The sequence below is a fragment of the Ambystoma mexicanum genome, chromosome 6q (genome assembly GCF_040938575.1).
Source record: "Ambystoma mexicanum isolate Mex_15411 chromosome 6q, UKY_AmexF1_1, whole genome shotgun sequence".
NCBI lineage: Eukaryota > Metazoa > Chordata > Amphibia > Caudata > Ambystomatidae > Ambystoma > Ambystoma mexicanum.
The window spans coordinates 915,726,241-915,749,947 of NC_090937.1; the positions used below are offsets into that span (position 1 = coordinate 915,726,241).

At 46.7% G+C, this 23,707-nt stretch overlaps 1 protein-coding gene across 6 annotated transcripts in view; it reads right to left on the reverse strand.

Moving 5' to 3' along the window:
• Positions 1 to 23,707, reverse strand: part of FBXO8 (F-box protein 8) — an 862,565-nt gene that overhangs the window by 526,080 nt on the left and 312,778 nt on the right. For 4 of the 6 annotated variants that reach the window (XM_069631429.1, XM_069631430.1, XM_069631431.1 and 1 more), the window contains one exon: positions 18,288 to 18,920. The exons of the other annotated variants lie outside the window; for them this stretch is intronic. In XM_069631429.1, coding sequence (XP_069487530.1) covers positions 18,733 to 18,920 — 188 coding nt within the window. In that variant the 3' untranslated portion in view covers positions 18,288 to 18,732. Of the gene's footprint in view, positions 1 to 18,287; positions 18,921 to 23,707 lie in introns of those variants that run through there. 6 annotated transcript variants of the gene reach the window in all.

Here is a 23,707-nt window from a genome sequence, read left to right on the forward strand (position 1 = left end):
GGGGACAAAACCTGAAACCAACATGCATTCAAAAAGCCAACAGCTTGGGCTTTCGATTAAGCATGGATAGGTATTTGACAGGCACTGCGTCAGGGCTAACACCTGGCCATAATATGGGAACAGATGGAAACCAGTCTGAGTACCTGGGCATATGATGGCATTACCTGGCAAATGTCTTTGTAATACCTATACCAAAGCCAAAACGTTTGACTTTGTGATTGTTAGGTTTAAGACAGGACTTCAGTGCAAGGAACAGAGGCATTTACAAAGATAATGTTTATAAAATCAACTGGCTGATGACACAAATTAAGAGATTTTTTTTTTTACACAAGGAGCTCATTTACACAGGTAATTAAGCACTCAAAAATGCTTAGATATAACACTGGCAGGCCCAATATAGCAACAGGTTTGGTGTTACTTTGTGACAGAGCTCACTCAAAGAGTTCCAGAAAGGTTACTTTTGGTGGCAAGGGGCAGGTAGTTGGTGGTAATGCCACAGGCATTAACATAGCCATGTCTAGTCATTGGGCCCCATGTTCATTGTGGATTTTAAATGACCAAACACACCCATAGGATGTGTTTCTCTTCACATTTAATCTCCATCCTACCCGAGTCCCATTGCGTGAGTTCTGGTTGTACCCAATAGTCAAAAGCCTCTGAATTAGTTATAACCACTGGCCTGCCATACCATTGTTGAAAATCAGTCTTTGGCCTGTCACTAATGTGAGAAGCCCTTCCTAAACTGCTAGACCATAAGTCCTAATAATGCATGTGGTTGCTTGTGTTCCAGTGCAGAGGGAACATGGCCTAGCAATTGAGTTTGAACTGCAACTGTTGGTGGCAGCGCCAAGAGTCATTTGCTAATAGCTTGTCCCATTCTGTAATGCATATATTACAGAATTATGGCATGGAATGTTGCGCGGAGCAACGGTAGTGGTAATGTTTAATTCAAAGCCTTGCATCTATCGCTTTTTGATTTCATTACACTCACCCCCCAGAATTTCCTTTTTGTTACTACTAACCTTATCATTTCAATGAAAATCAAGTAGTTAATGCAGTACAATATATACTTTGAATGTCATTTGTAATGGCCCCAAGTCAGTTGATGCACCTTCTGCAGAAATCGGTGTTCAAGCAACATTACCTGTCATGTATTGTTTGATAGAGTTAACCATTTTATTAAGCATGATATGAAAAGCCGCTATATTCCCACCAAAAAATAAACATACTTTAAATAACAGAAACCAAAATTCTGATTTTAGGTTTGAGTAAATGTTTGTAGGCAGCCTGTTTGAATAAGTGTGCACTTAGAGGTGTGAATGCCTCCTCATCTTCCTGGTCATTTGTGTTTTCATGGCTGTGGGGGAATACATCATTGTCTAGGGCAAGCAAACACGTCCAGCCAGGCCTCCTGCAGTTCAGCTTCTCAGAATAATGTCTCTGAGGTTGCTGCTGCATCATTAGAGTGGAATCCATCCCCTCACACCCCCACTCCCTCAGGTCTGCATGGCCTCCTTTCAAGGGGGGGCCAGGGGTGGCCTTGGGGGGGCCTGTCCCCCTTGGCCCCCCTGCTGGAGCCGGGCCTGGGTGACCCACTGCAAGATACCCTGCCTTCGGCTCCACTTCTGTGCCACGGACGATTGGCTCTCCTCACCTTCTTAACTGCGCTGATACGCGCCCGGGCTGATCTGGAGTGCCTCACCGGCCACAGTGACATTCACCATCTAGGTGCGCTCCCCAGTGCACTCAGGCCCACACTGGCAGCCCACCAGTAACACCCTGCTGAACACCTTTTCCCTCCCGCCTCAGGAACATTGGCTTCCCGCCTCCCCACAGCGATGCAGCTACATTAAGTCACTGACCTATGTGCCTTTATTATTCTTGAATACAGGACACCGTGAATTACAGCACTGCCTCTATGGGTCTCCCGCCACCCCAACTATACTGAGCTACAGCCTGTGGACCCACTTACAACCCCACGCCTGCGCTAGCTGTGCATGCGCCCCACACCCTGCGACCTCGGGATGGGGGCCCGCATTGGCATCTGGTTTACCTTCTCGTAGCTTCTCCGCAGAGGTTGTAGTGCTTCACCTTGAGCTCCGCTGTGCCCTCTTACGAACCACCCTTCTGCCAGCAACCCGTGCTACATCTTCCTGCACCACATCACTGGAACGACGATCCTGTGTCAACATCACCTCTGGACCCCCCCTCGACCCCTGTGGGCTTGCCGTTTGACTCTTTGTGCCTTGGTGGGGCCTCCCTTGCACTGCCTCCAGCGTCCTTGCCCGCTGCCCTCGCTTTGCCCCCCCCCTGGGGCGCACTGTGGGGTGGTGTTTGGAGGGCCTGCCCGCTGCATCCAAATAGGGCCCTAGACGCCGGACGCGGCCTGTCAACATGACCAAGGGAGCGGGGGCTAGCAAGAAGCAAAGCTCATTAAATATGTTCGCCAAGACGCCCTCCACGCCGCTGATCAACCATCCTGAGGAGTCGCCGTCCGCCACAGCATCCTCAACCCCTGACGACTCGCAGAAAATGCTGGAGTATATGCGCGAGGGCTTCACTACGCTGCACACTAAATTAGACGATATGAACGGGACCATCTCATCCATAAAGGCCCATATCGAAAGAACAGACAGTAGGGTTGCCGAGATCGAAACAAGGGTTGGCACCGCGGAAGACGACCTGGTTCCTTACGTGCTGCTGTAACCACTTTGACCAGCCGGGTCTCGTTGGTCAAAAAGAAAAATGACGACATTGAATCCCGCTCCAGGCGGAATAACCTCCGCATCGTTGGCATACCAGAGGACAACATCAGGGAGCCCATAGAGGATTACGTGGAACGCACCCTTCTAACACTCCTTGATAACCCCAAGCTTTCGGCACAATTTGCAGTGGAGAGAGCTCACCGCTCCTTGACCGCGAGGCCGCGGCCGGGTGCCCTGCCCCGTCCCATCATAGCCAGAATTCAAAATTTTCGTGACCGCGATGCCCTGCTCCGGGCGGCCAGGGCCAAGGGAGAGCTACATCTTGGGGCGGCAAGGATACACCTGTACCCAGATTACTCTGTGGCTGTGCAACAAGAGCGTAAGACTTTCCTTGCGGTGAAGAAGAGACTTTGAGACTTAGGAGTCAAGTACTCCATGCTCTTCCCTGCTAAACTGAGGATCGAACACTCCAATCAAACATTCTTTTTCACCATCCCAGAGGAGGCCTCGAAATGTATAGATGAACACATTCCTGGTTGATCTAAACAATGCTAATATAAGTTTCGTGTGTTTCAATGGTTGTTACGTACCTAAGCCACGTGGGGGACAGCCACGGCGCTCCCCCCCCCACGATGGCCACTTTTTCACCGTAGTTTATTGGTTGTTAATTTGATGTTGCTCCATTACCTCTCTGCGTAAGTGACCTCCATGCCACGCTGTTGCATTGTATGCGGTAATGTCCGTTTCTTGTCAGGCACCCAGCTTGTGCCACCCGGCACCACAGCCTAACCACTTCTGTGATTATATCCCGGGACCCTGACTCGCCCATGCCAGGACCACACCCAACTCTTGCGTTGCTGTGTCAAGGCAAATGGCTACACCCCATGCTCCCATTGGTCTTAAAGGTTATGGTTTAAAAAAGTCTTGACAGCCTCCAGAGGCGCCGCATGTGCCGCGCCAAAACACTTTATATATGCAGACATGCGATCGCACACATCCAGAGTATACACCATTCATTTGCAGGAAATCCACTTTTATTTATTCCACCATTAACCCCTGAAATATGGCCGACACTAACCTGACCTTTATGAGCTGGAACGTCAGGGGATTAGGCAATTACAAAAAGATGCGACAGATTCAGCTCCACGCCGAACGCCACAGGGTAAAGATCTATGTTTACAGGAAACACACGCTCGCTCGGAGCAATGTGAACACTTCGCTAAGCAATGGGGCCCCCAGAGGTATTATACTAACTACTCCACTCAGAGCCGTGGCACTCTCACTTTAATACATAAAAGTCTGAAGTTCACCTGTCACCACTCCCACATAGACCAATTTGGTAGGTTTGTGTTGATCACTGGTATATTACAGCATCAAGAGATAGTCATCCTGAATATATATGGTCCCAACGTCGACAACCCTGACTTCTACCTCCACCTGGCCACTCTACTTGAGAGCTACCCCCTGATTCCTATTTTATGGGGCGGGGACTTCAACACGATACTAGATGTCACCCTGGATAGGTCGGGTTCTAGGCCTCGCCAACTGTCTAGAGCAGCATATACTATCCTGACCTCGCTTCCCCGTCTGACACTGGTGGATGCCTGGCGTCTGATGTATCCCGAAGGCCGTACGTACTCCTTTTATTGCTCAGTGCACGATTCCCACTCTAGAATACATAGATGGCTTATCACAGACATACTGGTCAGATGCATATCTCACCTGGCCATTCTCCCCAGGACACTATCGGACCACTCACCGATACTTATCTCCTTGAACTGGGGATTGGACGCTAATAAAACCAGACAGTGGAAGATGAGTCCCGATGCGCTCCTTGACCAGGTTTTCGCTTCCGAGCTGGAGTCCTCCATCGAGGAATATTTTGAGATTAACACAAATTATGTCTCAACACAAGGTGTACTCTGGGAATCCTTCAAAGCACACACAAGAGGGGTCGCCATCTCCAAAAGCAGTGGCATTCTGAAGGGCATCCGTGCCGACATTGTTACCATCGAATCAGCCCTGGCCGTCTATGAATCCCAATACGCTGTAGATCACTCCTCGGCCACCCAGGCGGCGCTGGGATCTGAGCTGGACAGGTTCCGTGGCCTTGCCGAGCGCGAGGTTAAGTTCCTGGACTCCACTCGATCGGTGAGGGTATACGGCGAGGGAGAGCGGCCTGGCCGGATGCTGGCTAGACTGCTGCACCGTGAATTCAGTGCCCCCAATATACCGGCCATCACTAGACCGGATGGGCACACTTGCCACCTCCCCCCCAAGACATCAACTCTGAGTTCCTGTCGTTTTACATCTCCCTGTACTCAGAGGTTGACGGATCCCAGACTCCCGAAATCAACTCCTACTTAGAGAATCTTCCTCTATCTGTCCTGTCAGCCGACGCTAGCGACTTCCTTGAGAGGCCCTTCACCCTAGAGGAACTTGTAGAGGCCATTGAGTCACTGGCAACCGGGAAGGCCCCTGGCCTGGATGGGCTCCCGATGGACTTCTATAAACTATACAAGTCCCAACTAGCTCCGCACCTACTGACCCAATGGGAAGAATCGTGCGACAAGGGCATACTTCCACTGTCCCTCTGGGAGGCACTGATTACAGTGCTCCTTAAACCTGGTAAACCCCCTACGCAGTGCAGCTCATACCGACCACTCTCGCTGATTAATAGCGATATTAAAATATTTGCCAAACTGCTAGCCAACTGCTTATCCCCGTACATGCCCCACATTATCCAACCAGACCAGGCCTGTTTCGTCCCTGGTAGATCCACTTTCCTAAATTTAAGGAGGCTCTTCAACGTAATTAGCAGAATCGACCCGGCCACGCAGGCAGTTGCAGCACATTGGACATGCAGAAGGCATTTGACTCGGTTTCGTGGAAATACCTATGGCGAGTTCTCGAGAAATGCAAATTTGGCCCCAACTTCCGTACCTGGATAAAGCTCCTTTATACCGCTCCGTCAGCCAAAGTCCGTACGGAAGACAGGTGCACCTCCCCCTTCCAGATATCTAGAGGCACACTCCAAGAATGCCCCTTCTCCCCACTCATTTTTGCCATAGCCATGGAGCCCTTCGCTGATATGATTCGGCAATCGCACTCGCACATGGGTTTGCGCACATTTGGCCGTACCGATATAGCCTCTCTAGGCTGAAGATGCCCTGCTGTATGTTCGCACCCCTGAAATCAACCTTGCCCCTATACTGGCAGATGTGGCCCGTTTCGGAGACATATCCGGCTTGAAGTAAACTGTTCCAAGTCTACATTGTTTCCACTCACAGACTCGACACAACCCCTCACCCCCGATCTACATGGGTTCAACTGGTCTCCGTCTAGCTTCACCTACCTGGGTGTGGTGGTCTCCCGGCACACATCACAGCTACGTTACGACAACTACCAGAGTTACCTAACTAACCTGGGGGCCAAAACCTCCAGCTGGACTTAACTTCCCCTCTCACTAGCAGGCAGGATCGGAATACTCAAAATGATTGTATTAACTCAATTACTGTACCGATTCACCAATCTGCCTCTGTGGCCCGGGGACACCTTTTTCCAGACACTGCGCGGTATATGTAACACCTTCCTCTGGCACTCTGGGGCTGTCCGCCTCAAACTATCCACACTGACCGCCCCTAAGGCATTGGGCGGTTTCAGCACACCCGATTACATCCGATACTGGGTGGTGGCCCAATAACAATTTGCTGCATACTGGTTCAACACCACTGACCCCCCCCCCCCCACATGTTCGCCTTGAGAAACTGTCTGTGACCGAGTGATCGGATCCCTGGTCCTCAAACCAATCCCCCCTGACTCAAACTCTGCGAACACTGTAGCTAGTACATCCTTGGCTTTGACCAAACTCTGGAGCATGGTCGGCACACACCACCCATTTCACGGAGATCTGCCATTATGGAACTTCTTCAATGATGTCCCACAAATTCCACATTCAGTGGTCACTCGCTGGGCCGATGCTGGCTTTCTGACACTCTGCGATGCCTTTGAACAAGGAACCTTTATCGAATGGTCTGATCTCCCTCTTACACTCAGGCGCCGACCCTTGGTGTGGCTACAATACTCTTCGCTTTGCGAACATCTCAAGTCCAGATATCCAGACTTCCCCGCCTTGCCCCCTGATGAACCTATAGTGGTGGAGCTCTGCTCCTTCCTCTCCTTCAGAGGCAAGGTGTCGAGACTTTACTCATTATTACAGACTAGAGCGACCCCCCACTTCACCGAGCTGAGTCGCAGATGGGAGGAGGACCTTGGTTCCGAGATCACCGATGAGAGGTGGTCCCGGATGTGTGCTCGTACCCACGATGTGTCCTACAACACCAAATTTAAACTCATCCAGTTCAAAATCCTACACAGGTATCATCATACACCTATAAGACTCCATCGTATGTTCTGCGCCACCCCTCCCTCCTGCCCCAGGTGTGGCGCGGATCAAGTCTCCTATATACACATGTTATGGTACTGTCCCCGGCTGACCCAATTTTGGCTAGATATTTGCTCCACACTGTCTGACATTCTGGAACACTCGATCACCCCCACCCCACTGCACTGCTTGTTCCATGACCTTCCTCAGCTGCCCCGCGATTCTAAGAAACTGGCAGGTCTCTGCATGCTACTGGCAGTCCGGTGCATATTGCTTTGTTGGCTCCACCCTAGAGCGCCTACCTACACACAATGGCTCAGATCGGTCACATGGGCTCACGACACTGAGCAGTCCTGGAACGCGATGCAGCATTCACACTCTAGGCCAAGGGACATCTGGCCGAGATTCAGAGAGTATATGTCTGCCATGGCCTCACCACCAACTTCTCCCCCTACTTCCCCGGGAGGCTCCCCATAGATGGTGACCCGTTTGGTGCATGTATCAATACTTTGCATATTGCCTTTTATCAATACGCTTCATTCTACTCAATATGTACTGTTTATTTGTTATGTTCCAGCCATGGAAGGTCTGGCATAGATGGTCCCTTTCCCGACTTAGGTGATCGATCTATGGCTAGAACCGTTACGCACGGTCTAGTCTTCTTCCAAGATGGCCGCTGCATGCGGGGTTTCTATAACAATGCACTGAAACCTACGTTCAGTGCCTTGTATCGCTCCCACTTCCTGTTTTGGCTTCGGAACTCTCGTTCACGTTGCCTGCTGTTCGCTCTTGGTCCTGTTCCTGCTTGCGGGAGCTTCTTCGGCTTCCGTCCCTCCTCGCTCTGTACCTCTCCGCCCGGCTCCTTCCCTTGCCTTCTCTCCTCGCTCCCGCTCTCTCTCATCCGGCTTCGGTTGAGTGCTCTCCTTGTGCTCGCCTCCGGCTTCGTGTCATCTCTGCTCGGGCCGCAGGATTTCTTTCCGTTTCTGTGCCTCTGCACACACTATAGCCCCTCTTGGCGTTTATCCCTATTCCTCGCTCTGTTCTGTCTTCCTCTCCACTTTCTCTCTGCCTTTTCCTATCCACAATTACCTTCCAAGGAGCTTCCCCTTTAAATTGGATTTATTCTACTGCCTGCTGGATCTCTACCGCCAAACGGATTTGAGTCAGATCAAGCTCCACGTACAGACTGTGTGCTTCAGGGTTTTTTGGTGCCGCAGAAGCTTTTTCCCTGGATTTTAGGAAGGGCTTGCTGGGGGTCCCTCTTGGCGGGGAGTTCCTCTGTTGTCAAGGTGGCCTCCAGCGAGCCCGTCCCTACCTCCACTATAAGAAGGTAAAGGGCCTAAGAAAGAAGACCCAGAAGGCTACTACTAGAGGAAGTAGAGAGACCTCACGGACACTGAGCAAGTCTTCAGGAACCTCCGGTGAGGAGGCGTCACAGGAGAGAAACCTAGCCGTTAGCAATCACGACAGTATACAACGCCCAGAAACACCCATGGCTACCCTGGAACAATATCAAGAGTTGGTGGCTGCCATCCAGGGACTCACAGTGCAAATGCAAAACTAACAGGCAGAGAACAACTCTTTGAGACAACAAGTGGCCGCCCGCAATGAGGATAGAGGTGACCTCCCCCCGATGCCTCGGTCGTTTGGCAAGTATGATGGAAATCCCAGGTCATGGAAGGAATTTATGGATGCCTGTAAGGTGTACTTCATGTTCAGACCAAAGACCTTCGAGACAGATAAGGCGAAGGTGGGTTTCTTAATCTCAAGCTTGGTGCGGAATGCGTTGGCATGGGCCACTCCATTAGTGACTAATAACGACCCGGTCTTACAGAATTTTGATCAGTTTTCGCAACAGTTTCAAGCAATATTTGATCGCCCTGAGGTGGTTTTTGCTTCATATGAGGCTATGCTGGACGTCAGGCAGGGTGGTGCTGACGTCCAAACTTATGTTTCCAGATTTCAGAAGTTGGCTATCGAGTCTGGATGGCCGGATTCGGCACAACAAACCATCTTTAGGAGGGGTTTACACAAAGAACTCAAAGATGAACTAGCACGGTTTTCACGACCTGGTTCGTACCAAGAACTGGTTACCTTAACCTTACAGATCGAATATCGGCTGAATGAGAGACGCCTTGAGAAGAGACGGCAACGGGGTTACTCTCCCTTGAATGACCCTCCTCCAGCAACTAAGGTAGTACCTAAGCCGGAGTCGGTATTAGAAGAACCTATGCAGATTGGTCAGCCAGGGGCCCGCTGACACCTGAAGAAAGGCGAAGAAGACGTGAATTGGGTCTATGTATGTACTGTGGGTCATCTAAACATTTACTCCGTAATTGTCCCGATGTGCCTCCCCAGAAGAAGGGAAACGCTCCCCCAAGAGTCTGTGCAGGGGCGACGTCGGGGGAAACCTTCGAAAGCCCTACGATCACACCCAAGCCTCAGGTGTAGCCGAGGATTCTCGCTTGATGGTTTTCCAGGTCCGACTACAGTTGTCTACCGAGAAGTCTGTGGAGGTTTTGGCGATGTTGGATAGCGGCGCGGCAGGGAACTTTGTGGATAGGGTCTGGGCTAAGGACCAAGGAGTTCTCTGTCCGATTAAACACCGAACCATTCCAGTTGAAGGAGTTGATGGCATGCCTCTCGTTTCAGGACCCATAGTTTCAGAGACCGAACCTTTATGGGTACAGAAGGGAAATCACCAAGAAAAGATCAGTTTTGACGTGATAAGAGCGGCTCATTTCCCCCATAATACTGGGGATCCCTTGGCTCAGAAAGCATAACCCTACATTGATTGGTCCCTCAACACCCTAAGATTTGACTCTGAGTTTTGTCATGAAAACTGCCTCAGTAAGCAGGTACAAGAGAAACAGGAGGGGCGAGGTAGCACTCTACAGACTAAGGTGGTCTCGAGCATTCCGCGGGTATACCAATGCTATTCCGAAGTATTTGAAGACAAGGTTCCACGCCTCCTGCCACCCCACAGACCCGAAGACTGCTCCATCGAGTTACAGGATGGAGCAGTGGTGCCCTTCGGAAGAATGTTCCCTTTATCTCTTCCAGAAAGGAAGGCCCTTAAGGAATATCTGGAGGAGAATCTGGAGAATGGACTGATCCGGGAGTCACGATCTCCTGGTGGGGCCTCCCTGTTCTTTATACCCAAGAGGGGAACTACAGAACTAAGACCCTGCATTGACTATAGAGGACTCAATAGGATCACCTGTCGGGATAGATATCCAATGCCACTGATAAGAGACATCCTGGAGGCGGTGCAGGGGTCACGTCTATTCACCAAGTTGGACCTAAGGGGGGCCTATCATCTCCTTAGGATTAAGGAAGGGGACGAATGGAAGACTGCCTTTAGGACTCCCCTAGGCCATTTTGAATACAGGGTGATGCCATTTGGTCTGGTCAATGCCCCCGCAATATTCCAAAGATTTATGGATCGTATATTCTCAGATTTACTATACCGATCCGTAGTTGTTTATCTTGACAACATCCTTATATTTTCTGTACATCTGAATGAACACATTCAGGTGGTGAAGGAAGTTCTGAGACGTCTCCAAGAGAATCAGCTCTTGGTGAAGCCCGAAAAGTGTCAATTTCATGCTGACTCTATCCCCTATCTAGGTTTCATCCTATCCAATAAAGTTGTAAGGATGGACCCAGGGAAGATTGAAGCCATATTACGATGGCCAGAACCCAGGTGTGTCAAGGAGGTACAAAGGTTTTTAGGGCTGGCAAATTTTTATCGTCGATTTATCCCTCACTTCTCTAAGATTGTCCTACCACTCACTGCCCTATTGAAACAAGGGGTTAGGTTTCTGATGGACTCCGACGCAATACAATCTTTCCAACATCTCAAGAGTTTGTTTACTTCTGCTCCCATTCTCGTCCAACCTGACCAGACACGTCCCTTCGTTTTGGAGACCGATGCGTCCAAGAGTGCCATTGGAGCGGCCCTGCTCCAGAACTCTGAGGACGGAGTGGAACATCCAGTAGCTTATTTTTCCAAGACCTTGAGCCCTAGTGAAAGAAATTACTCGGTATTGGAGAAGGAACTCCTGGCAATGAAGAAAGCCTGTGAGGAATGGAGGCACCTGTTACAAGGATCCCTTGAGCCCTTTGTCATAAGAACTGACCATCGTAATTTGCGGGTGCTGCAACAGATGGAGTGCACCAACGCTAGACATGCTAGGTCGGCATATTATTTTTCTCAATTCGACTTCCACCTTACGTATCTACCAGGCTCTCAAAACATCTTGGCAGACGCCTTGTCTAGAAGCTGGGAAGTTTCTTCAGAGACACAATCCAGAAGCGAGCTGCTACTTGCCAATAAGAAGTTTATTTCAGTGGTCTCTAGTTTTCTGCAAGCAGTGCAAGAGGGGATTCAGCGCTGCAACCGTATTGACCCCAATCTCCTTCTTAAAGACAGACTATTATATCACGACTCAGCTTTATTCATCCCAACACATAATCTGAGGACGCAGGTGCTGAGGTGGTGCCATGAGTCCCCCCTGGCAGGACATAAAGGGCCTGAGGAATACGGCGGAATTGGTGAAGAGGCTTTTCTGGTGGCCAACCTTGTCTCAAGATGTCAAACGATACGTGTTCTCTTGTCCTATGTGTGCTGTTAACAAACCCCAAACCGGTAGACCTTTGGGTCTGTGGCAACAACCGGAGGTACCCTCTCAGCCCTGGGAACACGTGTCTACTGACTTTATTGTGGATTTATCACCCTTGGAAGGTCACAGAACCATTATGGTCACTGTGGATTCCTTTAGCAAGATGGCCCACTTCATCGCACTTGCAGGACTCCCAACAGCTCCAGAAATGGTAACAGTATTCCTTCGTGAAATAGTTCGACTGCATGGGTTACCCAAAACTGTACTTTCAGACCGAGGGTCGCAGTTTACATCACGATTCTGGGCTTCCTTGTGTAAACAATTAGGAATACAGAGAGCACTATCATCGGAATTCCATCCACGAAGCAATGGCCAGACTGAGAGGCTGAATGCCACCTTCGAGCAATACCTCAGAAGTTTCTGTAACAGGGAGCAGGACAACTGGACATCCTTGTTACCCTTGGCAGAATTTTCTTATAACAACACCTATCATTCTGCCATAAAGATGAGTCCGTTTTTGTGCACCTATGGATCCCACCCTTCCCATGTACCAGGTCTTCGGAAGAACTGTGCAGACTCTCCCACCGTGGACAGTTTATTGGAAGCAATTCGATCCCCCCAAAGGATGGCCCTGAAGGCATTGGAGGACAGCCGCAAGAATACCAAGGAGAGGGAAGATTGACATAGACGAAGCAACCCGGAAAGGACACCTGGCACTTTGGTTTGGCTTTCGACCAAATACCTCCCTCGATGGTTACACCTTCGCAAATTCGCTCCCAAGTACCTGGGCCCCTACTCTATAGTCGAACAAGTCAGCCCAGTGGCGTACCGTCTTCGACTCCCTCAGAAGATGAAGAGAATTCACCCTGTGTTTCATACTTCCCTATTAAAGCCTTACATGCCGGATCCATACCAGAGACCCAGAATCCAACCAAAGATACCTTCCTTCTCGGAACCGGAGGAATATGAAGTGTCTCATGTTGTGGACTCCAGATATTACCTGGGGTCCCCACAATATCTGATTCATTGGAAGGGATACTCAGTGGCGGAACGTACCTGCGAACCCCGTCATTACATCCATGCACCTCGTCTGCTGCGATTGTTCCACAGAAAACATCCTGGCAAGCCGGGGGGGGGGGACCCCGAGGAGAAGAGGTCATACTGTTATGTTCCAGCCATGGCAGGTCTGGCATAGATGGTCCCTTTCCCGACTTAGGTGATCGATCTATGGCTAGAACCGTTACGCGCGGTCTAGTCTTCTTCCAAGATGGCCGCTGCATGCAGCGTTTCTATAACAACGCACTGAAACCTACGTTCAGTGCGTTGTATCGCTCCCACTTCCTGTTTTGGCTTCGGAACTCTCGTTCGCGTTGCCTGCTGTTCGCTCTTGGTCCTGTTCCTGCTTGCGGGAGCTTCTTTGGCTTCCGTCCCTCCTTGCTCTGTACCTCTCCGCCCGGCTCCTTCCCTTGCCTTGCCTTCTCTCCTCGCTCCCGGCTTCGGTTGATTGCTCTCCTTCTGCTCGCCTCCGGCTTCCAGTGTCATCTCTGTTCGGGCCGCAGGATTTCTTTCCTTTTCTGTGCCTCTGCACACACTATAGCCCCTCTTGGCGTTTATCCCTATTCCTCGCTCTGTTCTGTCTTCCTCTTCACTTTCGCTCTGCCTTTTCCTATCCACAATTACCTTCCAAGGAGCTTCCACTTTAAATTGGATTTATTCTACTGCCTGCTGGATCTCTACCGCCAAACGGATTTGAGTCAGATCAAGCTCCACGTACAGACTGTGTGCTTCAGGGTTTTTTGGTGCCGCAGAAGCTTTTTCCCTGGATATTAGGACGGGCTTGCTGGGGGTCCCTCTTGACGGGGAGTTCCTCTGTTGCCAAGGTGGCCTCCAGCGGAGCCCGTCCCTACCTCCACGATAAGAAGGTAAAGGGCCTAAGAAAGAAGACCCAGAAGGCTACTACTAGAGGAAGTAGAGAGACTTCGCGGACACGGAGCACGTCTTCAGGAACCTCAGGTGAGGAGGGGTCACGGGAGAGAAACCTAGCCGTTAGCAATCACGACATTATTATCCGTATTGCATGCTCTTAATGCTGGTGCCATGTGGCTCCCTCTGTTATCTGTTGTGATGTCAAGTCAAATAAAAAAAACGTTTTTAAAAAAAAGAAATAAAATAATAAATTGAGGATAAGGAAGGATTGAGGAGGGAAGAGCATAGAGGGATTAAACCATCACCACCCATTTGCTTCTTGTGTGGGGAGGCAGGTCATTTAGCAGGGCATTGTCCACAAAATCAAAAGGAGGAGCCGATGGAAATAGAGTGGCTAAAAGGAGAAGAATGGGAAGTACAAGAGGAGGATTTAGAAACCTTTAGCATATGTTTATGCCGATCCTCAGCTGATTTTACATATGAAAGGGAACTGGTCAATGGGATAATAGTGAAAGCATTGATTGACTCTGGCACTAAACAAACCGCCATAAGAGCCGATTTGGTCACTCAAACAGATATAGAACATGCAACAATGGCCGGAAGCACCTATGTATACAGAGATAACAAAATCAATCCCCGAGTACCGGTGTGCAATCAGGGGGGGATCCCGGCTGGGGTCATTGGCCTTTGTCCCTGGATGTCCGGAAAAGGTTATTGTTGAAAGATTTTCCAGAATTTTCCACTTTTCTTTGAGAACATTCTTTTCCACCCAGAGAATTTACACCACAAGATCAGTGGCAGTCGGATTTCTATTCCCAGACCTCCCCGGTATGGGAATGGACGGAAATAGACCCTCAGATATTATTTGTGGAAAAAACCCTCAATCCCAGTTCATGGCCTACTCATAGGGGTCTAATATCAATATGCAACCCCTGCCAGCACGATCGAAAGGAAATTATGTGGATCTACGAGAGTCCCTGGATAACATTTCCACTTGTCCTCTCCAGAGCCCTCAAACTAGAGGACTTCGGAGAAGAACAAACTTATCCACCTCGCATAGGGGAAGGGTATGTGAGAAACCAAAAGGTGTCTCGTGCGCTAGTCTGCTGGGACTGATCATACAGGTGGCCAGGACACGGCCATCGCTTTTGGATCCAGTTCCTGGGGGTGGACCAGTGCAGGAGGATCACCTGTGTGAGGGGTCTCCAGGAAGTGGGAGTGAGGCAGCCAATGGTGAGACAGTTATTCCCCCATTTTTTGTACATCCAACCCCTTCTATTTTTGAGGATCCGATGTCCCAACTCACCCCCAACCCCTTTCTGCACAAACACTAGGAGGAAGAGGGCACATAAGAGTAACAAGACTAACTCTTATATACCATACTGGACATGTCCTGCTAATCGGGTCAGGAGTCAGGCACTTCACTGCAAGTGCATACACCTGATTCCAATTAGCTCTTCTCACACGGATAAAAAGGAGGAACCTAAAGACACACTCTGAGCAAGGTGAAACAGGTGTATGAGTAGAACTTCCAGGGCGAAAGGCGAACCTACTGGAGCAGAGCGACGGATCAAGGGATGAGAGGAGTGGGCCGAAAACCCCAAGAGTTCCCTACAGGAGGTTGTTGCCTCCTCAAGGCCGCGAAATACATGTGTAGAAGACCAGATCCCAATGTCGAAGACTGCATTGTGTTTCAAGGACGTCAGCGACCCTCCCGGGGGAACAACACAGTTGGGGAGGCGAGGCCATGCCTGTGGTACTAACCTTGACTTGTTAAGTGGAAATTGGAAAAGCAAGAAAGAACCGCACACAGGTGGTGAGTTGGCAAGCGACCTGAGAGCCCGGTGTGTGCTAAGAAAGATTGAAGTTTGCAACAAAATATCACAAGTGAAGGCTGCACGCGTGTGGATGAGGCACGGGGAAAGGCAGACCTATGAATGAACTTTAAAGCAAGAACAGCTGTAGAATCAGCAATACTGAGTCACGGAGTGGTCCGGCAAAAAAGAAGTAGCCCACTCGAAAGTAACCAACGTTGAACTGTGCAAGGTCTGACCCCCGACAGAGGGGGACCAACGTTGAACTGTGCAAGGTTAGAGCCCAGCAGAGGGGGACCAATGTTGAACTGTGCAAGGTCGGAGCCCGACAGAGGGGGAGCAGTGTGAATTTTTTCTTTCGTTATTCGGGGAAGACTGGAACAGGAGCCTTTGACGTAGAAGGCCAGGCGGGCCTCTATCCACGTTCCAAACTGTTTCATCCTGCATATAGAGACTGCCTTATTCCGTGCTTTCTATACTTTGGGGGAGAGCGGATTCAGCCACATTTATTCTTTGTCGAACACTGATTTTCTTTTTATGTACATACCTCCTTTACACATTAATTTGTACAAGAGATATGGCAGCCATTAGGTTTTGTTAGCATAGGCCACTTTGATTTGACAGATGCGACTAAGACTGTTTTCTTTATTATTTGATGGTCGAGACAACTCCTATCCTAGTTATAGGGCAATGTAGGATTTTTTCCAAACCCCACGAAGTTAAAGGTTTCACTAATTGCATCTTTTGTGTCAGTGTCAAAGTTGCGATACCATGCCTCCCCTACATTAGGTAACGATGATCAACTAAATACGCATGTGGTAAACTTGTTTATCAAACACCTTGTGTGTTTGAAACTCTTACATGTCATTACTAAATGGCTTTTCGGAATCATGGTATGGATCTTTTTTGACAACCATTTGAATACTTTTAACTCGAAATATAAAGGGAGCGCACATTTCCTTTATAAAAGAGAAATTGCTTGCCCAATGTGATCATTCAACATTAGCCGCTGTTTATTGGGCTTGAAAACAAAAGTTTGGCAAGGAGGTGATCCTACACATGTTTAGAACTTCCTTTGCTCTCTAGTTTTATGTAAGGCTTCATCTAGGCACCCTCCCACTAGCACACTTATGAAAGTGGCACACTGTGATGCCTACCCTGCTTGTCCTAATATGAAGGACAAACTTGAGAACTTTTTTTTCCCCTGGGTTACATTTATGCACCTTCAGGCTATTTACATAGAGCCTATATTGAGAGAACATTGCTTTAAACATTTCATTGATGTCCATGGCCTTTGGTAAATCAACTAAAAACAGCACAATCAGTTGTGCTGCAACACAATTTATTGAAAGATCATTTCTAAAAGAGAAAAGAAAAAATGGGCAATTAGGAAAAGGATTAGTAATGCAGGCACATCTAGTATACTTGTGGTAATATAATAGAAAAATTGTACGTATATGATTTTAACCCATCTGATTTTAATAATTTTACTAGACTGATCATTAATGTTTACGATGGAAAGATGTAATGAGCACAGCTCGATTGCCAATTAAATATTAAATCCGGCTTTGTATTATTGTTTGGCTCTAAAACAATAAAGTCGAATATAGCTATCTTTGACTGAAAAGGTAAGACATATCAAAAAGATTCTATGCCAAGAGTTGTCTACAGGTTCTACATTTTTCAAACAGCACAAATGTTATTCATCAAAATTAGAGTTGGAGACAGAGGGAAAACCATTCTACTCATCAGTTCAAAGGCTGTCCTACCGGATTGATAATCACATGGCGTCAGAGAGCAAGAGTAAATGCTTACAAAGGGCCTGATCACGAGTTGGCCGGTAGCTCTTAAATGCGGTGGTAACAGCGTTACCGCCGTATTTAATGGTCCGCCCAATCTCGAGTTTGGTGTGTTTGCGCTGAAATTTCTCCATTGGGTCCAGGGACTAACAGTTGGCTCCCAACCCGTGATCCGGCAGTAATACCGCTGGTCGGGTAGCCGTGAATGTTAAAAAAGTTGGGCGGTATCCCAGCCAGGATGCTGCCCAACTCGTGATCAGGCCCAAAGAGTATAGATATGCAATCGAGTTTAGTACAAAATTGGACAGGAAACAACCAGATGAAGACCTACACCACAAGGTCTGATTGTCGGGACAATATCCTTTACAGTAGCACATTGAGGCAGCTGTATGCTGTACTTGTTTTAACACAGAATGTGAAAATAAATAATTGTGCAAATAAGAGTTAACAAATTACCTTCAAGTCTTTCCTTTTCTCACATTGCATAATTTCATTCTTCTTGCTCTACCTCCGACATGAATGAACGTCTGATCAGCAAACAACCCATTCTACCACAACTTGTACAATACTGTATAACTTAAATGAGGCGAAACACAACATTTCTGATCCCAATTACAACCTACCTCTCATGTAAAATGAAAGGTGTTGGCAAGAGCTAACAGCAAACTCCCTCCTAAAACAGAAGTAGCACTCTTCTACAGTATAATCAAAGCTTGACGCAAGACTAGTATTTAAACAATCCCTTGTCACGGTGCACATGAACCTAACAAATCTGCAGAATGTTTCGCAGTTCTGCTTGGGCTATGTTTACAGTTTTTCACCATGAGATACAGAGATGCTAAATACTGTAGTATTTGAGGTAAATCTAAACACTGAGCAAAGCAGCATGGGAAGGGCACATTATTTCAGTTGGGGGTGGGGGGGGAACAACTTTAAACTGAATGGAATATACACTATAATGGCTTTTTTCTTAAAGTAGAGCACCTTGCATGTAACCACTGGAAATTCGATGTGCACAATAAATACAGAAAACATTATAGTGAAAAGAAACTTTAGTTAAAATATTTTACATTTTTAATAACTTTATATTAGGATTATAAATCTCTTTAGTTAAATATTTACAAATTACATTTAAAAAAATAGAACGGTATTGGTTTATATTTTCAAGCAAATCTAATGCTTAAAACCACCACCGTTCCTCAGCCCTATATTTGTACAATTTCAGTTTAACAGTCTTAAATGGTCGTGTCAGTGTAATGGCACTGCTATGTGCAAAACATGATTATCAAAATTAAACAAAATAGACTTCCAAATATTTCAGTTTCTGTGGTAAAATTACTAAGAAAAGTTAGAGCATACACAACATTTTTAGAGGTTAGAATGACCAGCACTAACATAACCCCAGTATCTACCATGTGAATCAGTCCTTAAGAGGGTCTTGTTCCACTCTAGAAATTCTACGGTCTCGCAAACGTGCTTCTAGAGAGCAACATGACCAATTAGGTAAATGTTGTCATAAAGGTGCCCTACAAAATCTTCACTAATGTTCTGAGCTGCACGCCGTGTATTTCTGATAAACTCTCTTTTTGACATTTTGTTCTTCACATGAGGGCTGGCGAGATCGATGGAAAGCAGAATCAAAGAATAGCACAGTACATACACTGCATCTAAACAAAAACACAGAAGAAAAATAAAATCCTGACATTAATGACAAAATCTTAAGAAACAATACACATTGGAGTTAACCTCCACAACAAAACAAATTGAAGCTACATTAAATGCAGACAAACATATATGCACGTACAATTATGACATATGTCCTCAAATTTAAAATACATTTTTTGTGCTTTATATGGACTACACCAGTAAAATGCATTGGGGTGCCTTTTGAACCTTAAAATAATTGCTTACAGAGACAGGGAGCAGTTTACATGCTATCACAATGGAATGTGTTTTATCGGTCGCCTAGTGATGATATTGATCCAGACAGTCTATGGTTGTTTGCATTTAGCTTATTGTATTACACTGACAATTTTTAATCCCCAACTTCGTAAATGGATTTCAAATTCTACTAAACTACTGAGACTATCCCCAAGTTAAAATGAAATGCAAAATAACATTTAATTGTTGACACAAGTTAAAACTTCATTTAAACTACATTTCAAAGAACCTTTCAACGTGAGTCACACATTGGCAATCTCTTCTATTTGCTAATTTCTGCATTTTTGGTATGTGCAATTTTAGTGTGGGCTATTTGGTGTTGCTTGCGACACCGATAAGCCACAACTATGGCATTAGAAATAGGGGGCAATGGCATATGAGGAGGGACACACGGCTTGTAGGTGGTGCCTGGATATTTGCCCACCCGTTGACTGCCCATGGCTATGCTAACACCTAAGGCCATTCCCACCGAGTTCCTTCCCCTCCCTGCCTAAACCACCTCCTGATGTGAACCATTTGAGCTTGCTTTAATCAATGCTTACCTATTAATCATTGCACTCGAAGTGCCTGCCAGTGTTTTTTCAAAGCAGTCTTCAGAGTTAATGACTTAATTGGAGTTGTAAACCCGCTACTGGTGTAATAAAAATGTCTTAACCAGGTTTTCCTTCAGCCATTCCATTAACAAGCACTATGCATATCTTTCACTGAATCCTGTTAGAAACCAGCATTAGCAAAGACAATTGTTTTGGCTTGGCATTTGCACAATTGTGCACCTGCTACCATTAATGGCCAGTAAATACCACTACGGCTGTGCCTGACAAGTGTCTTTCCCAAGCCTACACAAAAGCCCAAAGTGTTGGCATTGGCAATGTTTGTTTGAATTTCTGTTGGTTTTGAATTTTTTTTTACTATTTCATCTTATTTTGATTGAGGCTTTAATTTATTTCTTTTTTTTTTTACACAGGTTTGTTCTACAAGCCTGGAACATCCCGCTTATTTTATTTATCATGGTTGGCTTCACTTTGTTTTTCTTTTTGCTAATGGGGAGTGACCCTACACTGGCCTCCACCACTTTAAATCATATTTTGTATTGTTGGTCCAAGTTTAGCCATGATCTGTTTTAAGATGCATTTGTTTTTTTGGTTGGGAGTGGATTTTTGGTCTATTTTCAGATTTTCTCACATTCTTTTTGTTGAAATACTAGTATTCTCAGCATGTACTCTTGCAGCGCACTAGCAAATTTGGTATACTCCAACGTAAGGAAAAATCAAAGAAACGCCTGCGTGCATGATTGACCTGTGCCATCTTTCTACTTGCATTGTATGCCAAGGGATCCACATTAATGCAAGTAAAATAGCTTTTGAAAAATGCAATGGTCCTCATCATCCTGTTAGTACTCAAGGTGTTTTTAATAATCTAGTAGATTGAAAAAGATTTTCAAAGTAGTAATTGAAAATTAAGGCAATTTAATAATATTCGCGTACTTAGTCTGCATGCATAAAAAGTAATGCACAGATGATTTTAATGTCGTCATTTGAAAATTGGATTTGAAGACGTGTTTTTCTTGTATTTATTTTCAAAACAATCGACCAAAGTGAAAAGAGCCTCTGCTAATTCATAACTGTTTAATATTATATTTTTTAGTGATTCATTTGCCTTATTTTTTATTGTTAGAATTTATTTGTAACTGTTGTATATTTTAGTGCATAATCCTCGGTACATGTTCATGGATACTATACATCTGCGAGAATGACGCAGAGCAGTTTTGAAAAGTAACAACTAGTTGCCATGGTGTACTTTTCTTTTGCAAGTGAACACTATTATTCTGCTTCAGATCATTATTCCTAGTATTACTGTTCTGATAGAATGTCCTCATTATTATGCCTCTTTTTATCCTTTATCTACCCACCTGTACACGTGTATATAGTTGAATAGGATGCATTTTCTATGGAATATGCAATCCACAGTCCATGTTCCCACCACCTCGTTTATGTGTTTTATTAGCACTGCCTATCATTGTTGGAGCATCAAGTCAACAGCCGGATGCTCATTGTTTCTAATATTAGCACTATTTTCCGGTCTCATTCTCACACAAATAAAATACAAATTTAAACAAAATGCAGCCCCTTAATTCTTTTTTACTTACAGTATTACTATTTCTTGAAATTTTCTGGGTTGTGTAGTCAGCTCAGCTGTGCTTTTTCTATTTTGACAAGCACATTGTTTTAGAAACACTGAATTGGGTACTTATATTGCCAGATTAAAAGATATACATTTTGGTAATGCTTTTAATATTGCGGTTTGTTGTTTCTTTTAAGTCCATATCTTAATTCAATGTGCAAATATATGCCAAGTGATTGAATTCAATTTTTCTAAATATGCTCATTCATTTGTAATCTCTCTTCCACTACTGTATTCTGTTAATAATAAACAGTAGGTTTGCACATTTTAATGCACTGATCATTTTCATTGGTATTACAATCAGACGATCCAGGGCAATGACTGTCTGTCTGCTATCCAGGAGTGGTGTGCCGCCAATGACCTCTGCCTGAATGCCAGTAAGACTGAGATTCTACTCATCGGCACACCTTCTCCCTCCTTCCCTGCAGCTCTCTGGCCGGCCTCTCTTGGCCCTCTTCTCGCTCCCACCTGCATGGCTAAAAACCTCGGGGTCATCTTCGACTCCACACTCTCCTTCTCTCCTCACATCTCTGACGTCTCTAAGAAGTCACACTACCAGCTGCACCTCCTCAGAGGTATTCTTCCTTTCCTCCCCTTCCCCCAGAAGCTCACTGTCTCCAGAGCCCTGGTTCTCTCTAAGCTGGACTATTATAACAGCCTCTATCTAAATCTGCCTGCCTCTACTCTCCGCCCTCTGCAATTTATCCAGAACAGGACTGCGAGACTTGTCCTTGGCCTCAAGCCCGGGGATCGTATCTCTCCAGCACTGAAATCACTGCACTGGCTCCCAGTGGCTGCGAGGATTAGGTTCAAAACCCTCTACATTGTCCACAAGGCCTTCTGGGGCCTGGGGCCGAAATACCTTCAACTCTCTCTTCCTAAATAGCTACCTTCTCGACCTCATTGCTCTTCCGGCTCCAACTCCATCAGGGTCAGTCGCTTCTCCAAGCAACGAGTTGGTGGTAGATCTCTCTCTTCGGCAGGGGCCTCCCTCTGGATCAGCCTTCCTGCCTCCCTGAAACTTGAGGAGAACCATCTTCGGTTCCGGAAGCACCTCAAAACCTTCCTCTTTGCTTCTGCTTTCACTCCCCCTCTCCCATGTTGATTTTCCAGACAGATCCTGCACTGGATACCTGGCCTCCCTCTGATCTTGGGCCCAGGCCCGCCAGTTGCCCCCCTGCACTGCCTCCCTGGCAACCCCTGCACCTGGGGACTGTTTTCTGTATCCTTACAGTCCCCCTACCAGCACTTATGTTCTGCACTTACCATACACTTGCTGGCCGTTTTATTTATCTTATTTATTGTACTATCCCTTGTACTGCACTTCCTCCCTCTACCTTCCCCCTCGCAATTTTCCCTTTCCCCCCTCCCATGCACTTGCGCAATCTGAATGACACCTGGCCTAGTAGGATCGTTGTCTGTCTTCCCTTTGTTCCCCCTCTCTTGCCTCGTCGCACCTTGAAACACTTGTGTATAGGCACGTTCTAAATACCATATCATATATCAATGTGAAGGTCCTTCCAGGCATTAGCCACCAAACATTCGAACACAATCTCTTATGATCGTCGAACGTTAAATGACCTCCTGGACTTACACAAACAAGAAAGTTTTCAATTTTTGCTTAACAACTTCTAACACTTGCACCCTCTGTAGGTATATGTTTTTCCTTTCGGGAAATGGATTTCCTTCATAGTTTTCCTTTACCAGTTGGTAAGTAACTTGTTCTCCACAAAAGTAATGTTCTTTCGATTGGATGTTCCTCCAACGTATTGCTCATCTTAGATGTATTCCATCCAGCTTCAGCTGCTTCGGAAAAACATTTCGGCAGAGGGCGCCGATGTCGTCGGGTCGATGGTCCCTTGAAGGCCTCCGGGTGTATAATTAGCACACGCGGTGCCCGTTGGCCTCAGTTCTATTTTTCCCTTTCATTATTGATTTTTCACTGTGTAGATTGTGCCGGCAGACAGGTATTTGCCTTGCGAGAGCTTTGGAGTGGCAATAACCCGGAAAAATCTACAGAGGGGTAGGTTGGGAGGGCGATGAGGAATACGTTGGAGGAACATCCAATCGAAAGAACGTTACCAGTTGGTAAGTAACTTGTTCTTCGAGTGGATTGTGTCCTCCAACGTATTCCTCATCTTAGATAGACACCCAAAGCAGTATGGACAATTTCTCTGGAGGAGGGGTTAGATTTTTCGATACCCCTAAACGGCTGAATATAGTACTGCTTTTCCAAAATTCAGCTTCTTAGACTGGGAAGCATCCAGACTTTAGAATTTTGAAAAAGTATGCAGCGAAGACCAAGTTGCTGCTTCACAAATGGACCTTATAG